A 22842-nucleotide genomic window follows, 5' to 3' on the forward strand; every position below is an offset into this window, starting at 1 on the left:
AGCAGGCGCTCGTTGACGCCGTCGAGCAGCACGCCGCCGTCCTCGAACAAGACGGACGGGCAGGGCACCGCAGCAGCACGCATCGATTGGACGGGGTCGGGCTGGTGAAGAGGATCGACTGGCCTTCGACGTCCCCGCACGCGTTGCCCTAGTCCTCCAGGTCGGGCGACGGCGGCGGCAGGCTGGTCCGGGGCGAGGAGGAGGACCAGTAGGAGGAGGCGAGCGCGGCGGGGCCGGCGAGCGCGAGGGAGGAAGGGAGGCTCGCGAGGAGGAGGTCCGAGAGGGAGGCGCGGGGAGCGAGGCGGTACGCGCGGTGGTGGTGGTGGCGGCGCCGCCTCCGCTGCCGGCGCCGGGCTCGGGATGGATGAGGATCGGGTGGGACGGAGGGTTCCAAGGGGTATTTTGGTCACAACTTTCTACTATTTCTTAAGTGCTACAGAAACCCTAACGGAAAAGAAGTAACGGAGGTGACACGAAGGTCAATGCAAAATAAACTCAGAGTCAAAGAAGAGAGTTTAATTTTTTTAAAAGCCATAGAAGGGGGGCGTTGGGGGTAACGGGCCCGTTACCCCTGCCCATCATTCGCACAAATCCCTTCCTACTCTAGATTATGTGTTTTGGGTCTAAATTGACCCAACAAACAAATCAATATGTGTAATCTAGTTAAATTTATTTCGAAAAAAAAATATTTTGGAACAGTTTTTATTTGTTGCACGAACAATAACAATTATTTCAGCAACAAAAAAGTCACACGTGTGACTCCTAACATTTGCGCACAGAAAGGATTGGCATTTGTTTTAGAGTTATATTGAGAATTTACTCCTTTTTACTGCATTTAATCGGGACGGACGGTAGCTTGGAGCAAAACAATCAAACTATGCTATTCTTTCTTTATGTTTTCTTCTAATCTGTGTCGGCAATTTGTTATTTTGCTAAAGGTGTTGTGACCGAGTATGTTCAAAATATTAAACCAATACAGTCAACGTTTAAAACATTAGATTCGACATTTATCCGAATTTAGTTTAACAATTCCAATAAACTAGTTTAACAATTTTATATGAAAATTTTGAATCGGTGTATCAAAAATATTGAATTCATGTATCCCAAATGTTGAAAGGGTATATTTAAAATGTTGACTTTCTTTTAGAAAGTTATTAAGAGTTAAAATATATTCATCTTGAATCCTGTTTTGTTGCATAAATTTTATTTAATACCACGATTCAAACAGAATCCAAAATATATTTATGGTCAGAAAGGCGGCCGGGATATCGAAGCCCAAGATGGCCCATGCAAATAGCAAAACGCGAATTGGCCGCGTGACGGTCAAGCCCACAATGAACATTCCGGAGTCCGCGGCTTTTTTTTATTTTTATATTTTTTTAAAATATTTTTTACAGAAATATATTTTCGGTTTCACATTTTAAAATTTTATATCCCTACCGCCCGGCAGGGGGCGGCAGGGACCTACATGTAAATAAACATAAATTTTTTTATGCGGAGGCCCTTGGCGGGAGCCTCCCGCCCCTCTGCCGGGCGGCAGGCACCTACCGCCCCGTGAAGGGGCGGCAGACAGCCCGCCCGCCCGGCAGGAGGGCGGCAGGCTCCCCCCAATATAAAAGCTGTGGTCATTCCCTCGCACCCTCATTTCCTGTCCACGAGATCCATAGAGGGGAGAGGGAGAGAGGAGGGGTGGGGGAGGTAATTTCACCGGTGAAGCCATACCGGATTTTGAATCTGAACCGCAGATAACCAATATTTCTCAACTATTATAGATTTGTTTCTAAAATAATTATGAATTAGAATAGATTTAATTTTTGGATAGTAAAATATAGAATAGTAAACTTAGAATGACAGTACCTTATTGCTATTGCAGCATAAGGCAATGGTTGCCTCCAATTCTGTTGGATTTTCATGGACCGAAAAAAATCTAGTATAATTCTTGAGATCATGACACATCTTGTAATCAGTAAGAAGTTGCATCCATTAGCGGATGGTATGATAGAGATGTTGTTGTCCAAATTAGTAGAGTTTAAAGATTTCACATTGTTTCGAGGTATTACAACGCAAGATGTAAAGGGACACATGCTAGAATGCCGTAAGATGTATATGAGGGTATGTGAACTAGCTAATCATCCTAATGTTATTGGTTTCGTACAAAGTACTTCTACGATATGGATGCGGTCAGAGGTGTATGAGATGCACGTTAAGGTAACTATCATTCGGATTTAATATCTATAGTCATTTGTAATCCATATTCCGTAAATTTTAAAATTATTGTGTAATTATATGCAAGGATTACCCCGAGGACACGGAGGTGATTAACAAATCAATACCAAATTTTCATAAATTGGTATGTATCTTCGGTGGACTCATGCCGCAAACAAGACGAAGGAGGCGTGGAAGATCTTCGGGTGATAGTACTTGGCCTCCGTAATCACATAGAACCGGAGGTTTGTCAAGTCAAACTGCGCCACCTCCAGCACCAAGTTATGTTAATTGGGATGACGACCTAGATAACTTCATGCTCCCCAAACCATGGCCTCCAAGACCTGATGTTCCTCCCCCTGTACATGAAAGTAGAACCATAAAGAAGGACAACTGGTAGTACAAAAGAAGTCTGATATCTGATACATATCAAGAAAAACAATTGGTAGTACAAAAGAAGGACAACTTGACACAAAATGACCTAAAGAAAATAAAATTACATCGAAGAGTTTTCTTGTCGTCTTCTTCATTCGATTGTTCGTCGACCACCGGAGCTTGAAAGATGCACTGCAAAGGCAGCAAGAGAAAGGAACACTTGCAAACGCCATCGCCACACAAGGCTTTGAAGACCGCAAAAACCACTCGCTGCTTATAACGAGACTTAGCAATCGTTGAAAGAACATCGACTGGGAGAACACCTCAAGCAACGCAGACTTGTAATCTTTCACTACCAAAATAAGAGAGTTGACGAAACCGGATCTTGTCGCAGAACAAATTTAAAGAAGAGGTCGAAGTCGCCATAGACAACTAACTGCATCTCCTGATTGGCACACCAACTGTAAAAATCTGGAGAGAATTTTCAAATCTGGCAGAATCAACTCTCACTTGATGAAAGTTAGCTACAATACTCTGTGCTATAAAACCAAATAGGGCCAAGATATCGTGAGAGGTACTGCTATATTAATATTAGTAAAGAGACTTTCAGTTCTTTTAGTTGTTTAGGGCAGTCTCAATACAGACTCCACTCGTAGAGTCTTAAGCCTCAAAGACTCCATCACAAAAAACTATACTTTCCAATGTAAAGTGTGTAATAATAGTTTCTATACATAAAATAATTTATTATTTTCCTTCCATCACAAGATCCATGGACTCCACGCCCCCTCCACAACCAGTGGCGGGCCCACAGTTTGGGAGATGGGTATTCAATTTCAAGTAGTATTAATTTTTTTAATAGCTCAAATCCCAAATTAGTAGTACATAATAATCGAGTACCCATAACACAATTCATAATTTGAAATGATTCAACATGTATATAATAGTTGGACTAAATGATCAATATATCAAAGTGGGAATACATAAAATAAATAGAGGATAAAATTGTAAAACAACTAATGGCATTAATAAGGAATCAAGTTTTAGAAGTTAATACCCAGCATTGCAACAACCTTTTCTACATCTACAGAACCATCACCTACATACCTAGCAATTCCGCAATTGATACGCAGCGCCGCTCGCTGGTCGCCGGACTCAGACGCATGCGCTGCATGCGCCCACCTGCCTGCGCTGCTACTGAGTTGCGCTGCGCCTGGCCGGCTCGACGGCCGCCGCTCGCCGAGCAAGGCAGAACCGCAGAAGGGAGGCAGGGAGTGGAGCAGGTGGTGCGCGGCTGCGCCACTCAGCTCCTGCGCATCCTGCGCCCCTGTCCCTGTCGGCGTGTGCAGGTGCCACCGCCACAGTTGCCGCTAGGGTTGGGAATTGGGATGGAAGCGAGGCAGGCAGCGAGCGGCACTCACGCTTTGGGGGCAGATCGACAGGAGTGGTGGGCCGTGGGCCAAGGGGAGTCGTGGGCTATTTTGTGGGGAGTCAAAGAAGAGTCAAAGAAGGGAAAGATGTGAGCCCATTTATGCTTCTTAGGTTGTTTCTTTTTTGTTTTTCTGTATATACTTGGGAAATACCTATATGTATAAATTTTTTGGATAAAAATAATGGGTATTCAACTGAATACCTTTGATACATATTGAGTCCGCCCCTATCCACAACGCAAGTCTCTCTGGTTTTTTGGACATTGAAGAGTGCGTAGACTTGAGGTCTTATCTAGAAACCAAGTCTTATTTTTTCCTTCTCTATTCAATAATTAAAGTGCCATATCAATAAAAAAACTATAAATAAAAGACTATAAATATATTTAGACTCTACGGTAAACTCTAGATTGTGACTGGCCTTATAATACGTACTAACTAGGGATGGATCTAAACATCCGAATTCTTAGAACAAATTTGATATTTTAAAATAGATATATTTAAAATTTTATGCTAATCTTTTTTTTATATTATCAAGCATATTATTACACATAAGAATAAAATTTTGTATAAATTTTTTTATGTATTATTTGCTCCCTACAATTAAAAAGGTGAAAAAAGATTCGTATCCGTATCCGATCCGTATTCGAATTTTTATATCTATTATTTGAGAATATATATAATAAATTTGAGGTTTAGTTTTTATGAATCTTTACAAGATCAATGTTAAATACAAGGCTATAAATTTACATAGTAAATTCTATATCTTATTTGTCCATAATCGAAGAAAAATGACCAAAAATCTGAGATTCGAATAGACATCCGAATCCATCCTTAGTACTAACTGCAGCAAAAACTGGGATGAGCAGCCACGGACCCGGCATCTCGTCCCCAGAAACGCCGCCACGCAGGTTTAGAAAAAAAACGCCTCCACGCCGACCCGTCTAAAAAGAAAAAAAATCGGAGGCCCTCAAACCCTAATCCCTTCGCTCCCCCATGGCGGACCCCGATGCCGCGCCGCTGACCCCGCCGCCAGAGTTAGTAGCCCCCGAGGAGCATCAGGCGGCAGCCGACTCCGCCGCCGCCGCGGCGCAGGATGAGGCCGCGGCGGGCGAAGTCGATCACAAGAGGAAGCTTGAGGAGGTCGGCGCCGACGTGGAAGCGAACGGCGACGGAGAGGACGCCAAGCGACCCCGCGTGGACGGCGAGACCGACGCCTCCGCAGGTGGATCTCTCACGCCCCCCTCGTCAATTTCTCTCTGAATCTGTTTAATCCCTTGGCGTGGGCACTGCTACTTCGCGTTCAAGCTTTCAGCTAATCCGGCCGATTCGCTCGTTTTCTCGTTTGGGATCAGGGACTGAGCAGCAGAACGATGGGTCCTCCGTGAATGTCGAGGAGCCCGCAGCTGCGGAGGACGGCAACGTTGCCCCTACCGAGGGGGTGGCAGATGGTGACAATGGCACGGTCGCGGCTTCTGAGGTTCTGCCACTCGAGCCCACACCGGAAGCAGCAGCTGGAGCTCGACAGCAAGAAGGTGATGCAGCAACTGCCTCGCAGGAGACATCTCATAAAATTGAAGTGCCCAATAGCAAGGTATGTTCATCTGTTGAACTGATTTATTATTGAGATTCTGCTTTAGCTGATGATACATGATACTAGCTAGGCCTAGGAGGAACGGATGAAACGGCAAACATGGATAAGAGCATTTATAGGCACTATGAATTTTGATGTGTTGTTCGGTGCATGCTGATTATGGGAATTAATGCAGGTTGGTGTACTGATTGGAGGCGCGCTACATCGGCACCCGGGTGTAGTGAAAAATGAGCAAGGGTCTTCGCATCTAACTCGGTGTGTGCGAAGGGCAAGGAAGCTAGTCGAGCCAACTAGGATTCGTATAGGTAGTTGGAACGTAGGGTTGCTTACAGGTAGGTTAATAGAGTTAGTTGATACAGCGATTAGGAGGCGTGTAAATATCTTATGCGTTCAAGAGACTAAATGGAAGGGTCAAAAGGCGAAGGAGGTGGACAATACTGGCTTCAAGCTTTGGTACACAGGTACAACTGCAAATAGGAATGGAGTGGGAGTTTTGATTGATAAGAGCCTCAAGAATGATGTGGTGGATGTCAGAAGGCGAGGAGATAGGATCATCTTAGTCAAGCTCGTTGTTGGTGATTTAGTCTTGAACGTTATTACTGCATGTGCCCCCCAAGTAGGCCACGATGAGAGTGCTAAGAGGCAGTTCTGGGAAGACTTAGATGACATGGTTAGAGCTGTACCTATTAGGGAGAAGCTTTTCATAGGAGGAGATCTCAATGGTCAGGTAGGTACTGCAAATATAGGTTTCGAGGCGGTACATGGGGGTTTTGGTTTTGGTAGTAGAAATCAGGAGGGGGAGGAAGTCTTGAACTTTGCGTTAGCTTTTGACCTATTGATAGCCAACACTTTCTTTAGAAAGAGAGAGTCCCACTTAGTGACCTTTAATAGTGGCCAACACACTAGCCAGATCGACTTTATCCTCACAAGAAGAAAGGATAAACGAACGTGCCTGGACTGTAAGGTGTTACCCGGAGAGTGTGTAGTTTCCCAACATAAGCTGGTGGTGGCCGATTTCCGCTTTCAGGTGCATGCCCGTAGGGATAAACAAGCTAAGTTTGCAAGAACAAAGTGGTGGAAGCTAAAAGGGAAGATGTCCGCTCTGACCCAGTCGGTTGAACTAGTTGGAACCCTTGCAAGTGTTGATAAAGCCGAGCAGCTTATTAAGAGTGTTATAGCTGAGGTACTAAATATGTGTGTCCATTCATTAATTCTAGTTCTAGTTGTTTTTGACCAGTGCATCCACCCGTGCAAATCCTAGCAATTCCATCACTTCATTCCAGGCTGAGGCTGGCGGTTCCTCTGCTTTAATAGCTAGAGGCTTTGGAAGTGGACAGTCAGGATCCGGGCAGTTTGAGATGACAGTTCCTGATAACAAGGTCATTTAGTTCCTGATAACAAGGTCATTTCTTAGCGTTGATGATGTAGTTATAGTGTGCCATTTTATATGCTCAACAATTACCTGCATGCTATAGGTTGGCCTGATTATCGGAAAAGGTGGTGAGACAATTAAAGGCCTACAAACAAGATCTGGTGCTCGTATTCAGGTGGATATGTTACTTGTTATGTTGGCATGACAATACTTTTACCACCCATATATAGAGTGGTCTAAGCTGATGACAACTTTGAATTTTTTTGTAGTTGATACCCCAACATCCTCCAGAGGGTGTTACATTGACTGAACGAACTGTACGTGTAACTGGGAATAAGAAACAGATTGAAGTCGCAAAGGATCTGATCAAGCAAGCTATGAATCAGGTGATGTGATCTTACTTTGTCTTTTGTTTGTAGTCTATTCGTGCTTTCATTGTTAAGTGTTGCTAGAAGCCTAGAAGCTTGAATTCCTTTATGCTTTTGTTTGTTCATTCACTCTGATTTAACTCTGATGCTAGCTGCTGATGTGATTTTGCTTCATGAATCATGATTGATTTACTCATGATATGGTTACTCATGTTATGCTAGACACCGAATTCAATTTTCTCTTCCTGGTATTTTTGTTACCTTGGCAAATTCATGACATTACTGTTGAGAACACTGCATACTGTGCTATTATATTGATTGGTTGGTTGATATAACTGTTCTAAGCTTTGGATGCCATGCCCATGATATGCCTGTTGTATCATTGTACGGTTCATATAATATTTCTGATATTTTTGGAGCCAAACTTGAGATTTTCTGTCATTGTTTTAATTAAACAGTCCTCGATAAGATTTTTAGCTTGTATAGATGTCCCAAGTATACTGATATTTTTGTTATAAAGAAAAACACTGCTTGGTTTCATTATTTTGTTATTATTATTGTAAGTAGATTGCCATTTTGTGTTGGGGAGTGTTGGATCTTTGTTTTTTTATTAATTCAAGTGTTGTTATAAACTAACCTCTCTTCTAGAATGGCCCTTGTATGAAGTACCAATCTTGATATATTGCAGGGCCTAGTTGGGCTGGAGTACCAATCTTGATATAACGAAATGTGGGTTACTTAGCACTATTATAAGCCCAATATTTTTTACAGTTGCTATCGGATTGTGTGCTGCAGTGTATTTAATCTCTCAATATTTATGTGTTTTGGATTGAAGCTGCTTGTATGTTTATGAGATGCACAAATATTTTAAATACTGAAATACCCTTCTTTTTATCCACATTTATTGTTGCTGTTTTCAGTGATGGTTACCGATATTTGTATTATATTAATGGCGTCGCATACATTATGTTCTCCACAAGTTTGTGGAAATTTGAATTGTATTGATGGAATTCTGTTCTTGAATGTTTTAATGATCAATGTTGGACTGTCTTAAGTATGGTACACGGCCAAATATGCAGGTGTTATTTCTCATTGGTATTTTTATTTAATTGCAATGTGAACTCTGTCTGGTTGCCCCTTAATAGCATCCTATAATTGCCTTTTGCTTTTTTGATAGGTGTATTTGCTACTATTATTATCTAGTTTTCCTTTCTGGTTTCTAACAAGCTTCCTTTTACAGAATTTCTCAAAGCATGCGAACCAATCTGGTGGATATGGTCCGCAAGGTTACCGCCCTCAGGGTCATGGTGAGGCTTTGCAGTGGGGGCCACGTTCTCAAAGTCAGCCTGGCTATGGGTATCCACCAAGAGGTATGCCTCCACCTCAGAACTACAACCCAGCCTACGGTGGTTACCCACAGCAGGGACCACCAAGAGGCGGCATGGGCTGGGACCAAAGGCAGAGCCCTCCGCCCCATCCTTCATATCAGGGTGGTGGTTCTGACTACTACAAGCAGGGATCTCAACCATATGATAGCCAGCCACCAAGCTACCCTCCTGGACCAGGGAACTACAACAGTTATGGGCAATCTCAAGCTCCTGGCTATGGACAACCTCCATATCCGCAACATGCGCCTCAACAGAACTATGGCCATGGGTATGGTGATCCTAGATACAATGCTCCGCCTCCAAACCAGTACTATGGGCAGCCACCAATGGGCCCCCAGCAAGGCTATCCTCAACAGGCAGATCCTTATGCAAGGCCTTCATACAGTGGACTGGGACAATGGGCGCCCAGAGCTGCTCCGGCTGCAGATGGCTCCTACCAGCCACCACCTGCATCTGATGGACCACCCTCCCAGCAACCTCCTGCTTATGGCCAAACATATGGCGCGGCAACTGCACCTGATGGGTATGCTCAACAGGGCTACCCACAGCAGAGTGGGCAAGCACCAGCTCCATATAGCCAGAATGCACCAGCAGCACCAGGCTATCCTCAGCAAGGCACACAGCAAGGTGGCTATGCACAGTACCCGCAAACCCAACCAGCATATGGTGATCAAGCAGCTCAAGCCAATGCGAACTATGGCTACCAGGGAGCTCAAGCAGATCCCAACTATGGAAGTGCCTACCCACAAGCAGGATATGGACCTCCTGCTCCGGCAGCTGGTCCGGCTGGTTATGCTTCTGCACCAGCAGTTGGTCAGGCTGGTTATGCTTGTGCACCAGCAGCTGGCCAGCCTGCAGCATATGTCCAGGCAGGATACACCTAACCACCTACAAACCCTCCCAAGTTATGATCAGTCTGCAGCAGCACCAGCTCAGAGCGGATATGCAGCACCTGCTGCAAATCCACAACCTGCTCCAGCAAAGGGGGTGTCGCCTCAGCCTGCTTGCTGGATATGCCGGTGGGCAGTGCACAGCATGAACCTCTCTCAAACTTCACTGACAGCAAGATCTTGTTGGATACCTATTCCAATGTTTGGATCATTTGGATGTTTTTGGGGATGCAATGGGTATGGGTAGCGGACTTTTGTTATCTGAATGAGATCGTAACCCTCCAAGTTGTAATACTTGCATTGCTGTAGTACCTAGTAGTCCGGTTAAGGTGACATTAAACATCCTATTCGGTTTTAAGAGAACCATTGTTTTATTATTTCGTAGCTTTTTTTATTATTTTGTAGCTTGTCGAGCAATTTCTTGATCCTTCGTCTATAATGTTTTTGCTTGGTTTTGCACTGTCATTCCTGGAAAGATTGTTGTGTGTTTTGCCTTGTGTTATGTTGTTCATGGCAAGATAAGGTGTTGGGAGTTGGCAGTAATTTAATGTTTCTGCGCTTGAGCATCTGAAACTTCGTTAGCTTCATAGTATTTGTCTATTTGGTCTGTTATTTGTGTTAGCATGATGAGAATGGACACTGTAGAAACATTCCTTTCAGATTAAGTGCTTGGCAAAGCTTAAAGTTTCATCATCTCTGTCTATATGAAACAAATACATTCTGGCGACAATCTTGGGCAGTTCCTAACTGCCGCGGGAACACTGGATTGTTTTAAGACGTGGAGTTCCCCTCCAGAGTTTTAACTAGCTCTTATGCTGGGAACGCCATTTGCCTAATGACGACGTAGATGGCCCATAGGTATCCCTTTGGCTGCTGCTGCTCCTGCGGCAGCTTCAGCAATCAGCATGCTCGCCACCTTCTCGAACTGCGCCGGCCCCAGGGCGGCGGCGTCTGCCGGTAACTCCTCTGAGGCCGCCGCCGTTGCCACCCTGAGGTCCTAGTGGAGCTTTGGCGGCGACAGCGCCCACTTGCATAGCTCGCCGAGGCGAGGGTCGTGGAGGACGGCACGGGCGAAGTCGCGCTGCAGGCTGAGCTCCAGCTCCGGGAAGAGGGCGAGCAGCGCGAAGAAGTGCACGTCGTAGGTGTTGTACATGTTGTACTCCATTCCTTCCACGTACAAAACTGGATACCTGAAACCAAATGTTCACTTGTTCAGTGTTTCAGACCAAAATAATTGTCCAGTCATGCTGCATTGTCAGTTTTGTCATGAAATTTAATCTGACTGAATTCTCACCATTCGGGCAGCCTTTCGTCGTGCAGGATCGGTCTCTGCCACTCCACGATCTAGGACTCCCAGTTCATATGCTCTAGTCATGCAGTGAATTCAAACAAGCGTCAAACAAAATGAAATTCTTTTGATCATAAATCTTTCTTGCACAAAGGGTTCAGTCACGAAGCTCACCAAGAAGAGCATCATGAGCCAGTTGCTCTGCGGCTGCGTCCATGTCAACGCCGTAGAACTTGGTGTACCTCCTGCATCAGCCACAAGCCCACAACACCATGCGATATCAGTGACCACTGACAAGCCACTGGTCACCTCAGGATCAGCATTCAGCAAGTCGCGGCACACTCACCTGCGGTACGTCGTCCCGGCGGGGAACTTCACATCGGGGCACGCCCAGGCCAGAGAGAAAGGACACCACCCGTGTCGCCACCGCCGCCCCGATGGAGGGCCCGGGCTTTGATGCCGCCCCCGGCGCGTAGCCGGCGCCGGCGCGGCCGAACGAGCCGTGCTGTTGCAGCAAACGTGTACGGCGCGTGGAGCGTCAGAGATTCAGAGGACAACAATTCAGAGTTCAGGGATGGATGGATGGATGGGATTGTTTCTACCTTCTTGATCTCTCGTTCCACATGTCCGTCGCCGTGAACTGGCCGGAGCTGGACGGTCCCATCGTGAAGGACGGGCAGACGCTGACACGGACGTCGTCCGTCTCCTGGGATGCGATCGCGAACGTCACCGGAGGGTGCCCGCCCGCCGTCCTGCATTGGCGTCAGTGTCATCTCAGCACCGGCAGTTACAGAAGTGCAAGAGGAAAAAAAAAGCGCCATGAATGATCAAACACACCTGTGATGGAGGAGAACGGTTGGAATTTGGACTTGGCCTATTAATTATTTCAGTTATTCCAAATAAATTTCAAAAGCCCATGTGGTGCAAACCTTTAGGCAAAATTTGTCATGGGACACCATTATTTGATGGTATTTGCCATAGACTATTAAAAATTTGGGAAATTTTGGCCCTGGACATTGAAAAAACGCTGCCTTTGCTGCAGCACACCGCCAACTGCGTTTTTAGCCATGGCACATTAGTCTTTCACGTTACTTGGTTGTAGCACACCGCAGAGAAAATTTCCCTGGATTTGGATAGAGAAAATTTTGTAAATGACAGTGGTGCCCCTGGGCCAATCCGACTCGCATGGTTGAACCAGACCCGATTACCGTCGCCGCCACCAGTTTCCTCCTCTCTCTCTCTCTCCGTCCACCAGTCTCTCTCTCTCCGTCCACCAGTTTCCTCCTCTCTCGGCCCTCCTCTCTGAACCCCCGCACCGTCGGTGCCCTCCTCCGTCGTTGCCCTGCTCTCCGCCGCTATGGGACAAGAGGAGTAGCTAGTCCCAGCATAGAGGAGTTGGAGGAGATGGCTCCAGAGAAAGGGAAGAAGCGCGTGGGGTCGAGGCAAGGGAAGAAGAGCTTGTGGCCGAGGAACGCATCTCCGTCCAAGGGCTTGAATCTGGATTGGGTCCCAGAAGGGTAAGCATTTATACATTATCTGGTTGATATCGTTCGATTTATGGTTTCAGACTACGTAATGTGGTTGGATTTGGGTTTACCAACTCGGTCAGGTCGATTTAGGGTTTGGATCTTCCTCACTTGTCATTGTTCCATATCTTTGTTTCCTTTGTTTTAGGATGGATAGTAGTTCGGCGTGCAGAATTGCTGTGCGCGTTCCACAGTATGTCGAGGTTTGCAATGATGGTAGTTCTGTAGTACACCGTGACTCAGTTCTTCAGCTAGTTGTGGATCGTGATACAACCAACTTGAAGGACCTAATAGAGGAAATATCAGAGGGAGTGAAGCTTGGTACGAATCAGGGAATATCAATTTGCTTTTGGAACAGGACTGTGTCTGTTTTCATGAATGTTACCTCTGATGCCATTTTGATGGATGCAATGGACCTGTATTGGGAAATGAGAAGGTTGGCTCTGTTTGCGTCAGTTTATGACACAGTGACAGTGGACCATAGCCAAAGTGAATCTGTTGAACCTTTTGTAGAGCATGTCGTCGGTGCTATCGTTGCCATAGAGCCTCTTCCTCCAACTTTGACTGAGTCCGTTGCCACAGAGCCTCTTCCTCCAACTTTGACTGAGTCTGTTGATGAGGATAAGATAGGGACATCCAAAACTAAGTCTAAGAAATGTAAGAGAGGGAATGTTCCAACTGATGAAGAACCATGGGATGACGATGAGATGGAATATGTTGGTCTAAATGATGAGCACCCATATTTATCTGACGGTGAAGATCAGGCAGTACATGATGGGCACTCAACTGATGGTGACTCTTGTGAGATGGATGACCTGTTTGTTGACGATGTAGCTGGTTGTGAGGAAGTTGAACATGTGACTGACTTGGAGAACCCAACCATTGCTGTTGGTGTCACATTTGAAGATGGAGACACATTTAAGAGGGCAATTAAACAGTATGCTGAGCTCCATGAGTTTGAAATTCATGCCCATTATAGTGAGGCAAAAAGGTACAGAGGGAACTGCAAGGGCAAAGGAGGCAAAAGTAAAAAGTGCAGGTGGAGGATTCATGCTTCTGAGCTGCAGGATGGCAAGACATGGCAGGTCATGATACCTGCTTTTAACTGTGTAAAAAGCATATTTATATTTCTATGTGATGTATTGTTTGTTCCATGGATTTGTAAGCTGATGTAGCCATTGTCCTGTTTTGCAGATAAAAAAACTCTATGCTAAGCATAATTGTGCTAGCACTGCCAAGCTTGACCACAACTGCATGGCTACCAATGCTTGGGTTAGAGATAGAGTCATTGACACTCTTAGGGATCAGCCAAATACTGGAACTGCTGCACTCAAGACAGAGCTGGAGAAGAAGTACAACATCAAGATATCTTACTATGTGGTTTGGGATGGAAGAAGGATGGCTCTGGAGCAAATATTGGGAAAATGGAATGACAGTTTTGATGATGCTTTCAGATTCAAAGCAGCTGTAGAAAGGACCAACCCTGGAAGCATAGTGGACATAGAGTATGCTCCTGTTGGTGAAAAGATGAGGTTTACTAGGATGTTTATTGCATTGAAGGCTTGTGTAGATGGGTTTCTGAATGGCTGCAGACCATTTTTAGGTGTTGACTCCACTGTCTTGACAGGAAGGTGGAGGGGTCAATTGGCATCAGCTTCAGCAGTAGATGGTCATAACTGGCTATTTCCAGTTGCATATGGGGTCTTTGAGTCAGAAACCAAAGATAGTTGGACGTGGTTTTTTGAGAAGCTTCAAACTGCAATAGGCTCACCTTTTGGACTTGTGATATCGACAGATGCAGGCAAAGGTATAGATAGTGCAGTTACAACTGTGTTTTCAAATGGTGTGGAACATAGGGAGTGCATGAGACATCTAGTGACGAACTTTCAAAAGAGGTATAGAGGGGCTGTTTTCAAGAAACACCTATGGCCTGCATGTAGAGCATATAACAAGTGTCATTATGATCATCACTACAACACCATGCAGAGAGCATCTCCAAATGCAATGAAATGGATAGAAGATAACCACAAACATTTGTGGAACCGGTGGAGGTTCTCACCTGAAAGCAAGTGTGACTATGTCACAAACAATATTGCAGAGACATTTAATAGTTGGATCAGAAAGGAGAAAGCACTACCAGTCATCCCATTGATGGATAGAATAAGGCAGATGATCATGGAGAAGCATGACCTTAGAAGAAGATTAGCAAACAAGATGACTGACAAGATCATTCCTCACATAACAAGAGAACTGAATGCAAAGAGTAGGAACCTAAACTATGTGATTCATAGAGGACACAATAACACAGCTGAGGTTCAAGGGACAACTAAAGAGCTGAAGACTTGGAGACACATTGTTGATCTAGATAAAAGAACATGTAGTTGTAACAGGTGGCAGATCACTGGGCTCCCCTGCACCCATGCCCTTTGCTTCATTAACTCACTGAGAAATAGGAATGCAGAGGACTATGTTGATGCCTACTACTCTGTTGAACTATTCAAGAAGGCATATGCAGGAATTGTAATGCCTATGACAGATAAGAACAATTGGCCCAAGGTGAACATGGGTTTCAAGCTTTGGCCACCAGTCTTAAAGAGGGCAGCTGGCAGACCTAGAGCAAGAAGGATGAAGAGTGCAGCAGAAGGAGGGAAATCTACTCGAACGCAGAGGCAGTGCAAGAGGTGTGGCCAATTTGGTCACATGATGAAGACTTGCAATGAGACTGTGTATGACAGTGATGCTCCACCTCCAGCCCCACCGAAACCGAAACGAGTGAAGAAGAAATTAAAGGATGCAAGCACTACATCAACTAAAGAGTCCCAAACTGGGTCATGTTCTATCACCATTGCAATAACAAACAGTCCTGCAGGCAACACAAGAAGGTGGTATATCTCTCTGCCCTTGAACTTCTACCAATTTTTGTTAAATGTGCTAATGTTTTACATCTATTGATAGTCGCAAGAGGAGGATCCAAGAAGATGGTGCAAAATCAACCGATGGAGGCTGTGCTGTGAAGGGAAAAAAAACCAAACAAAGCAATGGAGGCAAGGTGCAACTGAGGAAAGAAAAAGGCAAGGCCAAGAAGAAGCTACTGATGGATGTGCTGAAATAAGTGGAAGTTCTATGTTTCTCACGTACTAATAATGCTTTTGAGAGATGACTTGTCATGTTGTCTACAACTATGCTTTTGTGGCCTTTGATGGCAGTTATGTCTAGAACTATGCTCGTGTGTATTCTGCCTTGTGATGTTAGAGACTTATTCAGACTGTTTGTTCAAGTGGATGGCCTACTTATTCAGACTGTTTTTTAATTCAGACTGTAAGCTCAAGTTGCTGGCCTAAATTATGTGATCTGTTTGTTCTGTCACTTATTCAGACTGTCACTTATTCAGTCATGAACGATGCATACATACATTCAGACTATGAACCATCACAACATACAGTCTCATTGATGTTAGCTAAACATACAGTCTCATTCAGAACAACCAGTCATAAACCATTCAGACCGACTGAGCGGTTGGGTCGGGCCACTTAACGGAGCCAGGGGCAAAATTGTCCACACACTTAACGCTCTCTCTCCAAATCCGGCGAAATTGATAGTTTCTTGGCTGCGGTGTGCTACAACCAATTAACGTGAAAGGCTAATGTGCCATGGCTAAAAACGTAGTTGGCGGTGTGCTGCAGCAAAGACATCGTTTTTTGAATGTCCGTGGCCAAAATTTGCCTAAAAAATTACATCTTTGCTCAAAGACACCGTTCAACCAGGTACATTTCCTCAAGGACACCGCAAGCACTATTTTAATCGATTTAATTGGAGAGATATGGGAAATGACAATCGTAACCTCGGTGCCTTATCCTCTTCACGGACCTTCTTCTTCCTCTCGCAGAACCATCGCACGCCGCTGCACTCCTCGTGGCGATTCTCGTATCCAGCGCGGTGGCCACGCCCAGCAGCAGGCCTCCCTGGGCGCGCAACCCTCCCCAGCGTGCGCTGTCTTCACCGACGCGCGCAGCCCCGTGGAGGTCCTTTCCTACCCTCCCGCCAAGAGTAGGTGCTGCCGCAGTGCCGCTCCCGCTACCCAGCCATGGCCATGGGGTGTTCTAGATCCTGTTTTTTTTCCGGTCACGAAGGAGTCAGCTCAGCTGTTCCAGGCGAGGGTAATTTAGTCAATTTCAGAAGTTTTCCATTAAACTGAATATAATACTAGATAGAGTGTCCAGCAGCAAATAACCATAAATTTATAGTGTCTTCCAGCAAAACCAAATATTTTTAGTGACTTATGGCAAAAGTCACCTTTGAGGTGTCTGGTAGCAAATTTTCCCAAACCTTTAATCCCACATTACTAGTGGAAGTTGAAGAGATCATGTGATTTTTCTATATATCTAATCCATAGGCTGCACCAAAGAACAGATCAATCTGAGTTAGGGTTTTGCCTCTTCTCGCTGCTGCGTCGCCACCGTAGTCTTCTTCATCCAGAGCGCCGGCGTGCACCGGCGAACGGGAGAGTAGGTCTCCGAAACCTTTCGTCTTTGGGATCCTGCACCGGGATAGGGCGAATAAGGTTTTTGGGAAGCGCCCGATGCGACTGCTCAACGATCTTTGCCACGGCTCGTCCTCCGCCCAAGTCTGGTGTTGCGGCGTATTGTCGTCTGCGACGCCGTCTGCTGCACTCCGTTCGCAGGACTGTCTTCGTTCCGTCAGCGTCGTTCGTCTTCCCGAAAGCCAAGACTCAGTACGTACGCTGTTATTCGATCTGTTCATTAATCATGTTTTCTGATATCATGATCCTGCTGCGTGTTGCTACTATTATGATAGAGCTGTTCATGCTAGATCTATTCATGTTCATAATTTATTTATTTTGAAATTTAATCATGCAGTTAATTATTCAACAAGAACGCCACTGACGCCGTCCCGATCTCTGCAAAACAGGCAAGACCACAGTTGCAACATGGCAGTGTGAAAGATTCCTGGTTTCCGCTGCATTGCATCAGATGGAGATGAGAATAAACATAATGCCATGCCCATTACTTCATTTTTGAGTTGCTGTGATTCCCAGTCAGTTCCGATTTCCCACCAACCGAATTCTATAAGATGAATGGATCAAAGGTCAGGTCATCGAAGATCTGATCCCTTTCTGCTGAAAGAATAAGCAAGGTGTTGGTCTGCACATAGCCACATACAGCCCAGGTGAAGAGCAGCATCACATCTGCAGGTGTGCTCCCAGAGTTGTGTACCTGAAAAGCAGGCGTCAGCAGGCTGATACATAAAAAAGTTGCAACTCAATTCTAGTCATTGCATCTGCAGCAAAGACAAAATGAGAAGAAAACAAATTGTACCGTAAACGTGAAAACGGCAGCCGGGAAGCTGCTCTCTTTGTTGTTGTGAGGGATGAAGGGTGATATCTGACGGCAGGTGATCTTGATCTCTGGGTCAGGCTCACCTTCATTGAAATTTTCAAAGATTATCATCTAATAGTCATGATTTATGTAGCTACAGCAACATTATCATTCTTAGCTAAAATTGTTCATCTGAAACTGAAGTAGTCATCAATTTACCATCATATACTGTCCATGATCTTGGAAACAGGGCGTGGTAAGTGCATTTGTCCTCCTTCAGCTTCCAGTCCCAAGATCCAATACCGGCTTTACCGACTCCCCTGTAAAATTAAATTTGCAGCTTAACCATGATGTCTTGCCTATTCGGATGCATACACATAGACATGTTAGGACCGCACTGCTCACTTCAGGAGATCTGCAGTCGGTGCTGGGCAAATTGGGTTCGACAGCACATCTGCCTTGCTTCGTTGGAAGGAGACATAGAGGGGAAACACTGGAGAATCCTACGTGAGCTGCTGCCCCTGTACCAAGCCATCACTTCTGTGTGCATTGGCAATGGCACATCCACAGCATTCTGGCAGGATGTTTGGCATGGAGATGAGAGCTTCGCTGAACGGTTCCCAGCCCTTTACAGTCACTGCAAACAGCCCAAACAGTCGGTGCAGGCGGTGGTCATCGACGGCTTGAGACAACACCTGGTGCCGCGGCTGACGACACTTGCGGCCGATGAGCTACGTGAAGTACAGGTTATACTATCACAGACAACGCTCACCAACGCTGAAGATCGAAGAAGCAGCCCTTTCGCGTCTGCAGATGGCAACCTGGCAACCTCGAGGCTCTACAAGATGATCAAGTCAAGCAGGGATCCTAGTCATCTGCTAAATGGTGGATTCTGGAGCTCTCACGCCCCACCGCGGGTGCAGTTCTTCGCTTGGTTGCTCTTGCATGGTCGCCTGCAATGCAAGTCCAACCTCCTCACCAAAAAGATTGTGGACGATGCCATATGTGATGTGGAGCCAGAGACAGCAGAGCACCTCCACTTCTTCTGCCCCTTCTCGGCTGCATTTTGGAAGAGATTGGGTGTGCAGTTAGAACCAGACACGGCAGTCCGCGACCTCCATCATCTTCAGAAGCCGGGAAACCTGCCGCCGACTCACTTTGATACTTTTGTTCTGCTGTGCTGTTGGCAGCTTTGGAAACGTTGCAATGGGATCGTCTTCAGGCAGAAAAACATGACCCTCCCACAATTTCTTCAAAGCTGTAAATTAGAGGCTAGAGCCTGGAGTTGCCGTCTCCCAAAGTGGGACCTCGGCGTTAGCAATCTTTGTTGCAGTGCTTTCTCTTCGGCAATGTAAAACTTAAAATGCTGTAAAACTTTGCATCTGGCCGTTAGGGGCCACAATGATGAATGAACCAGGTGGGGATCCACCCCCCCCCCCCCCCCCGGCATCCTCGTTGGACCTTCAAAAAAAAAATCTGCAGTCGGTGCAGACAACACCGTGGAGTACTTGTTCCCATTCAGGCGTGAAACAAATGCCTAGGTAAGAAAATAGTAGCTATCAGAAGTTGTTTACAGTGAAGTGCAAATCATGAATGGAGTTGTAGAATGATTACTGAAAATTGATTTGCTAGGATAGGTTTCTCTTCAGTTATGACAGGGAATATCTGAAATTGCTGAAAATACCATCTGTAGCTTCTCCCTATGCTTCTTGCACTGATAAATGGAAGTGGTTTGAAAAAACTGTCTTTCATCAGTTCTAGGCAAATTTTATACTAGCTCTCACCACTGCAAATTTAAGGTAATATGTATGAGAACAGCTGAATTTGTTCCTATACCAATACTAAATTTAGCTTCTGTAGGATTTATATATAAAAGGCTGAGAAAACTAACCCTAGCCCACCGAGGGGTACACCACGGTAGTTGTTATCCATCCATTTTCTCAGTGGATCATAAACTGTAGCCTTTAGAAAAGTGAGAAAAAGTTTCGAAGTTTAGTGACAGGATAGCATAATTTAGTAATGTTCAACAACTGAAATCCTATTGAGGGGAGGGGGAAGCAGTTTGGGCAGCCGCAAATGGGCCTGGAGGACGGGGGTAGTGGGCCATTTAAGCCCAAGATGCAAAAAGAGATTGGGAGGCTTGTTTTGTAGTGTTATTTTCAATTTTTTTTAATACATATACATGCTATATACTACGTATATAAAATTTTGTTGTCAAAATTTTGGGTATTCAACTAAATACCTATGAATGCATACGGGGCACGCCCCTGGCCGGAGACAAATACACGGGTACCAGCAGGCGAGTTGTTTGCTCCCTCAAAGAATTGCTGCATGCGTGATGTCGACGTGCCGTCTACACTACTATAGTAATCTTTACCGAGATGGGAAAAAAGATTAACCGAGTCATTTTTCGCAATCATCTCGTATCAAAGGTCACGGTAAATGACCTATTTTCCGAGATGGTTTGCCGTCCGCCTCAGTTAATCAAATAAAAAAAGAAAAAGCCCGTCGACAAGCTCGCTGAGCCCATCGACGGGCCCACCGCCTCCTACGCGTGCCTTTGTCGCCGCCACCTCCACCTCCGCCTCCGCCTCCACCTCCGCCTCCTCCTCCCCGCTCCTTCTCCTTCTCCGCCTCCTTCTCCGCCTCCGCCTCCGCCGCCGCGCCGCCTCTGCCTCCGCCATGGGCTCCTCCTCCTCGCTCCTTCTCCACCTCCTCCTCCGCCTCCGCCCCGCTTTGCCTCCTTGTCATCAACTGGGGCGCCCACCGTGACCTCCGCGAGATTCTCCCACTGCCAGGATTCCTCGTCGGATCCGGCCACCCCAGAGGAGAGCCACCGTGCCGCCGCAAGGTCCGCGCCGTCGGCCCGCCGCGCGCGCGAGGACACGCCGCTGTAAGGTCTGCGCGAGGACGCGCCGCCGCACCGCCATGCGGTCCCCGTGAGGACACGCCGCCGCGCCGCTCTGAGGTCCGCGCACGAGTGTGGTGGAGAGGGAGAGGGAGAGAAATGTGAGACTCCAAACCCTAAGAGGTTTATATACACTAAGCGCGATATCGAGCCAAGATGGACTGTTTGGGTTCCAAGTTGGACCTATATTTTCCGAGACGGTCCTTATAGTGTGCCCGCCTCGGTTAATAGATTTTACAAGGCGGTTAATAAAATCGTCTCGGTTAATAAAAAATGACCGCCTCGGCGGTTGAAATTTCTGCCCGCCTCGGAGGTGTTTAAAAAAGATCGCGGTAAATCATTTTTTGTAGTACTGCTAGTAGTAGTAGTAGAAGAAGAAGAAGAAGAAGGAGGAGGAGGAGGAGGAGGAGGAGGAGGAGGAGGAGAAGGTGGAGGAGGAGGAGGAGAAGCTGGAGGAGGAGGAGAAGGAGGAGGAGGAGAAGAAGCTCATGGTTTTAACACAGAGGATGACTACTCACAGGAACGGGGAACTGCGTTCTGAAATTGATGGTGTGCCCAAACATCGTCTCTCTTCCATTCCTAGAAACTGATCATGCTACACTGTCCATGGAGATATGAGTGGTTGACATATGTTTTGACTTCGTGGTGGTCTCTCTCTATCTGCACACTTTTCATTCAAGCCTGAAAAGTCCTATCTGCTGATTTTCAACGGATTATTATAAAGAACTTCTTGCCATCTACTACCAGAAGATCTTCTGAACTTGACATTTGCCTCTCCTTTTTCTTGTATAAAAACTTAATTTTTTTTTGTACGAAAGCAGGATTAACAAGGGAATGTTGCATAACCTTCCTTCTTATTATTATATAAGCCAGTTTAACTAGATCTTTCAAAAAAAAAAGTTGCATCCCAATAAATTTGGGAATCGGGATGTATGCACCAACCACGAAGCTAGCTGTGCCCGTGAACAGATCCGTTTATTAGGAGGATTGGTACTTGCAATTATATTTGTGGCTGCAGAGATCTTGGATTTCTCTGCAGGATGTGTACTTGATATTATTTGTTGTTGGAGACAACCAAACTAAGCACGCGCCACCAAATGCATTAAGATCCAAATGATGCCTTTTTTAGATGAACGGTGATGGTGGACATTAGTATATATAGAACACAAGGACCGGTGCTCGCAAGAATCACACATATTCAAGAATGGCCATCGTGCAGATCTCGATGTGTTGTTGCCATGTCAGAACACTCGCCTGCAATGAATGTTGTTCCTTGCAAATTGCAAAGCACCCACTTGGATCCAAAAACCCAGAACATCGGGTAGTAGACAAGTAGCCAGCTTTCGACATTGGGCCCAAGCCCATTCCCGGTGACCACCAGGTTCGGCCTAGTACGCATTCTTTGTGATCTCACCGGCGGTGGCCTTCACCCGCCGTGCAGGCAGCAGACAGCGCTTCCACCAGTCACTGACCGGACGAATAAAAAGTGTACCCATTTGGTCACTGACATGTGGGCTCGTCCGGGGTGGGGATCCAGCCATCGGTGACTCTAGTGCAATTGAGTTCATCCGCTTTGATTTTGTTAGCCTAACAAGAAAGGTTTGGTCTGTGATTCTTGTGTCTCATTGCTCCGAATTTTTTCTCTCCTTTTTTCTTTCCATCAAAGAAACAATAGAGATTTGTACAGATTTGTCCTTGATTTCATCAAAGAAATAAAAGCAATATGTGTTTTTCCCAATTTGCAGGCAATCGCGGAATAACGGCACTGAGCAGATTGCGGCTCGGACCGGCGGTGTCCCTGGGGCTCACTAGCCGCATGCCCTGGCTTGCCGGTTCACCATGCGGTCTATCCATCCCTAGCTGGCTGGCTTGCTCGCATCGCACCTAGCTGGCTAGATAGGTCGGTGCCGAGCCGTGCCCCATTCCTGCCAGCCATGATCCCCACTCGAGAGCCTATAAATTGCTACACTTCTCGTCACCCACCAATGAGCAACTCCAAGCGTTTCAATCCCCAAACTCCCAAGGTATTCATCTGATCTCTTGTCCCCGTCGCTGGTTCTTGGGTTCACACTAATTGTTGGTGTTTTAGGTTTGAGGACGGTAACCGTCTGCTTTTCACCCCCCGCCCCTCGCTCCCCTCCGTCCACCCGTAAGTATTCCTTCTCTCT

The 22842-nt window shown here is 46.0% G+C and overlaps 2 protein-coding genes and 1 pseudogene across 3 annotated transcripts in view; 1 reads left to right on the plus strand and 2 right to left on the minus strand.

The window, feature by feature from the left end:
- The window catches only part of LOC120711160 (non-lysosomal glucosylceramidase-like), a 36337-nt gene extending 16181 nt beyond the window's left edge, over nt 1-20156 (minus strand). Inside the window, exon 1 of the mRNA XM_039996606.1 lies at nt 19658-20156. Coding sequence (XP_039852540.1) covers nt 19658-19698 — 41 coding nt within the window. The 5' untranslated portion in view covers nt 19699-20156. The remainder of the gene's footprint in view (nt 1-19657) is intronic.
- Nucleotides 4903-10091, plus strand: LOC120711161. Of its 2 annotated transcripts, XR_005690187.1 has the most exons (8): nt 4903-5229; nt 5360-5598; nt 5774-6781; nt 6882-6977; nt 7074-7145; nt 7240-7356; nt 8579-9665; nt 9736-10091. XR_005690187.1 is itself a non-coding variant. In XM_039996607.1 (7 exons), the coding sequence occupies exons 1-7, from the start codon at nt 5001-5003 to the stop codon at nt 9608-9610; spliced, it is 2793 nt and encodes a 930-aa protein (XP_039852541.1). In that variant the 5' UTR covers nt 4903-5000; the 3' UTR covers nt 9611-10091. The 2 variants fall into 2 exon arrangements, 1 of the variants encoding a protein (XP_039852541.1); XM_039996607.1 differs by having other exon boundaries at nt 8579-10091.
- Nucleotides 10614-19000, minus strand: LOC120713598 (annotated as a pseudogene).
- Nucleotides 20157-22842: the final 2686 nt, after the last annotated feature.

The sequence above is a fragment of the Panicum virgatum genome, chromosome 6K (genome assembly GCF_016808335.1).
Source record: "Panicum virgatum strain AP13 chromosome 6K, P.virgatum_v5, whole genome shotgun sequence".
NCBI classification, from domain to species: domain Eukaryota; kingdom Viridiplantae; phylum Streptophyta; class Magnoliopsida; order Poales; family Poaceae; genus Panicum; species Panicum virgatum.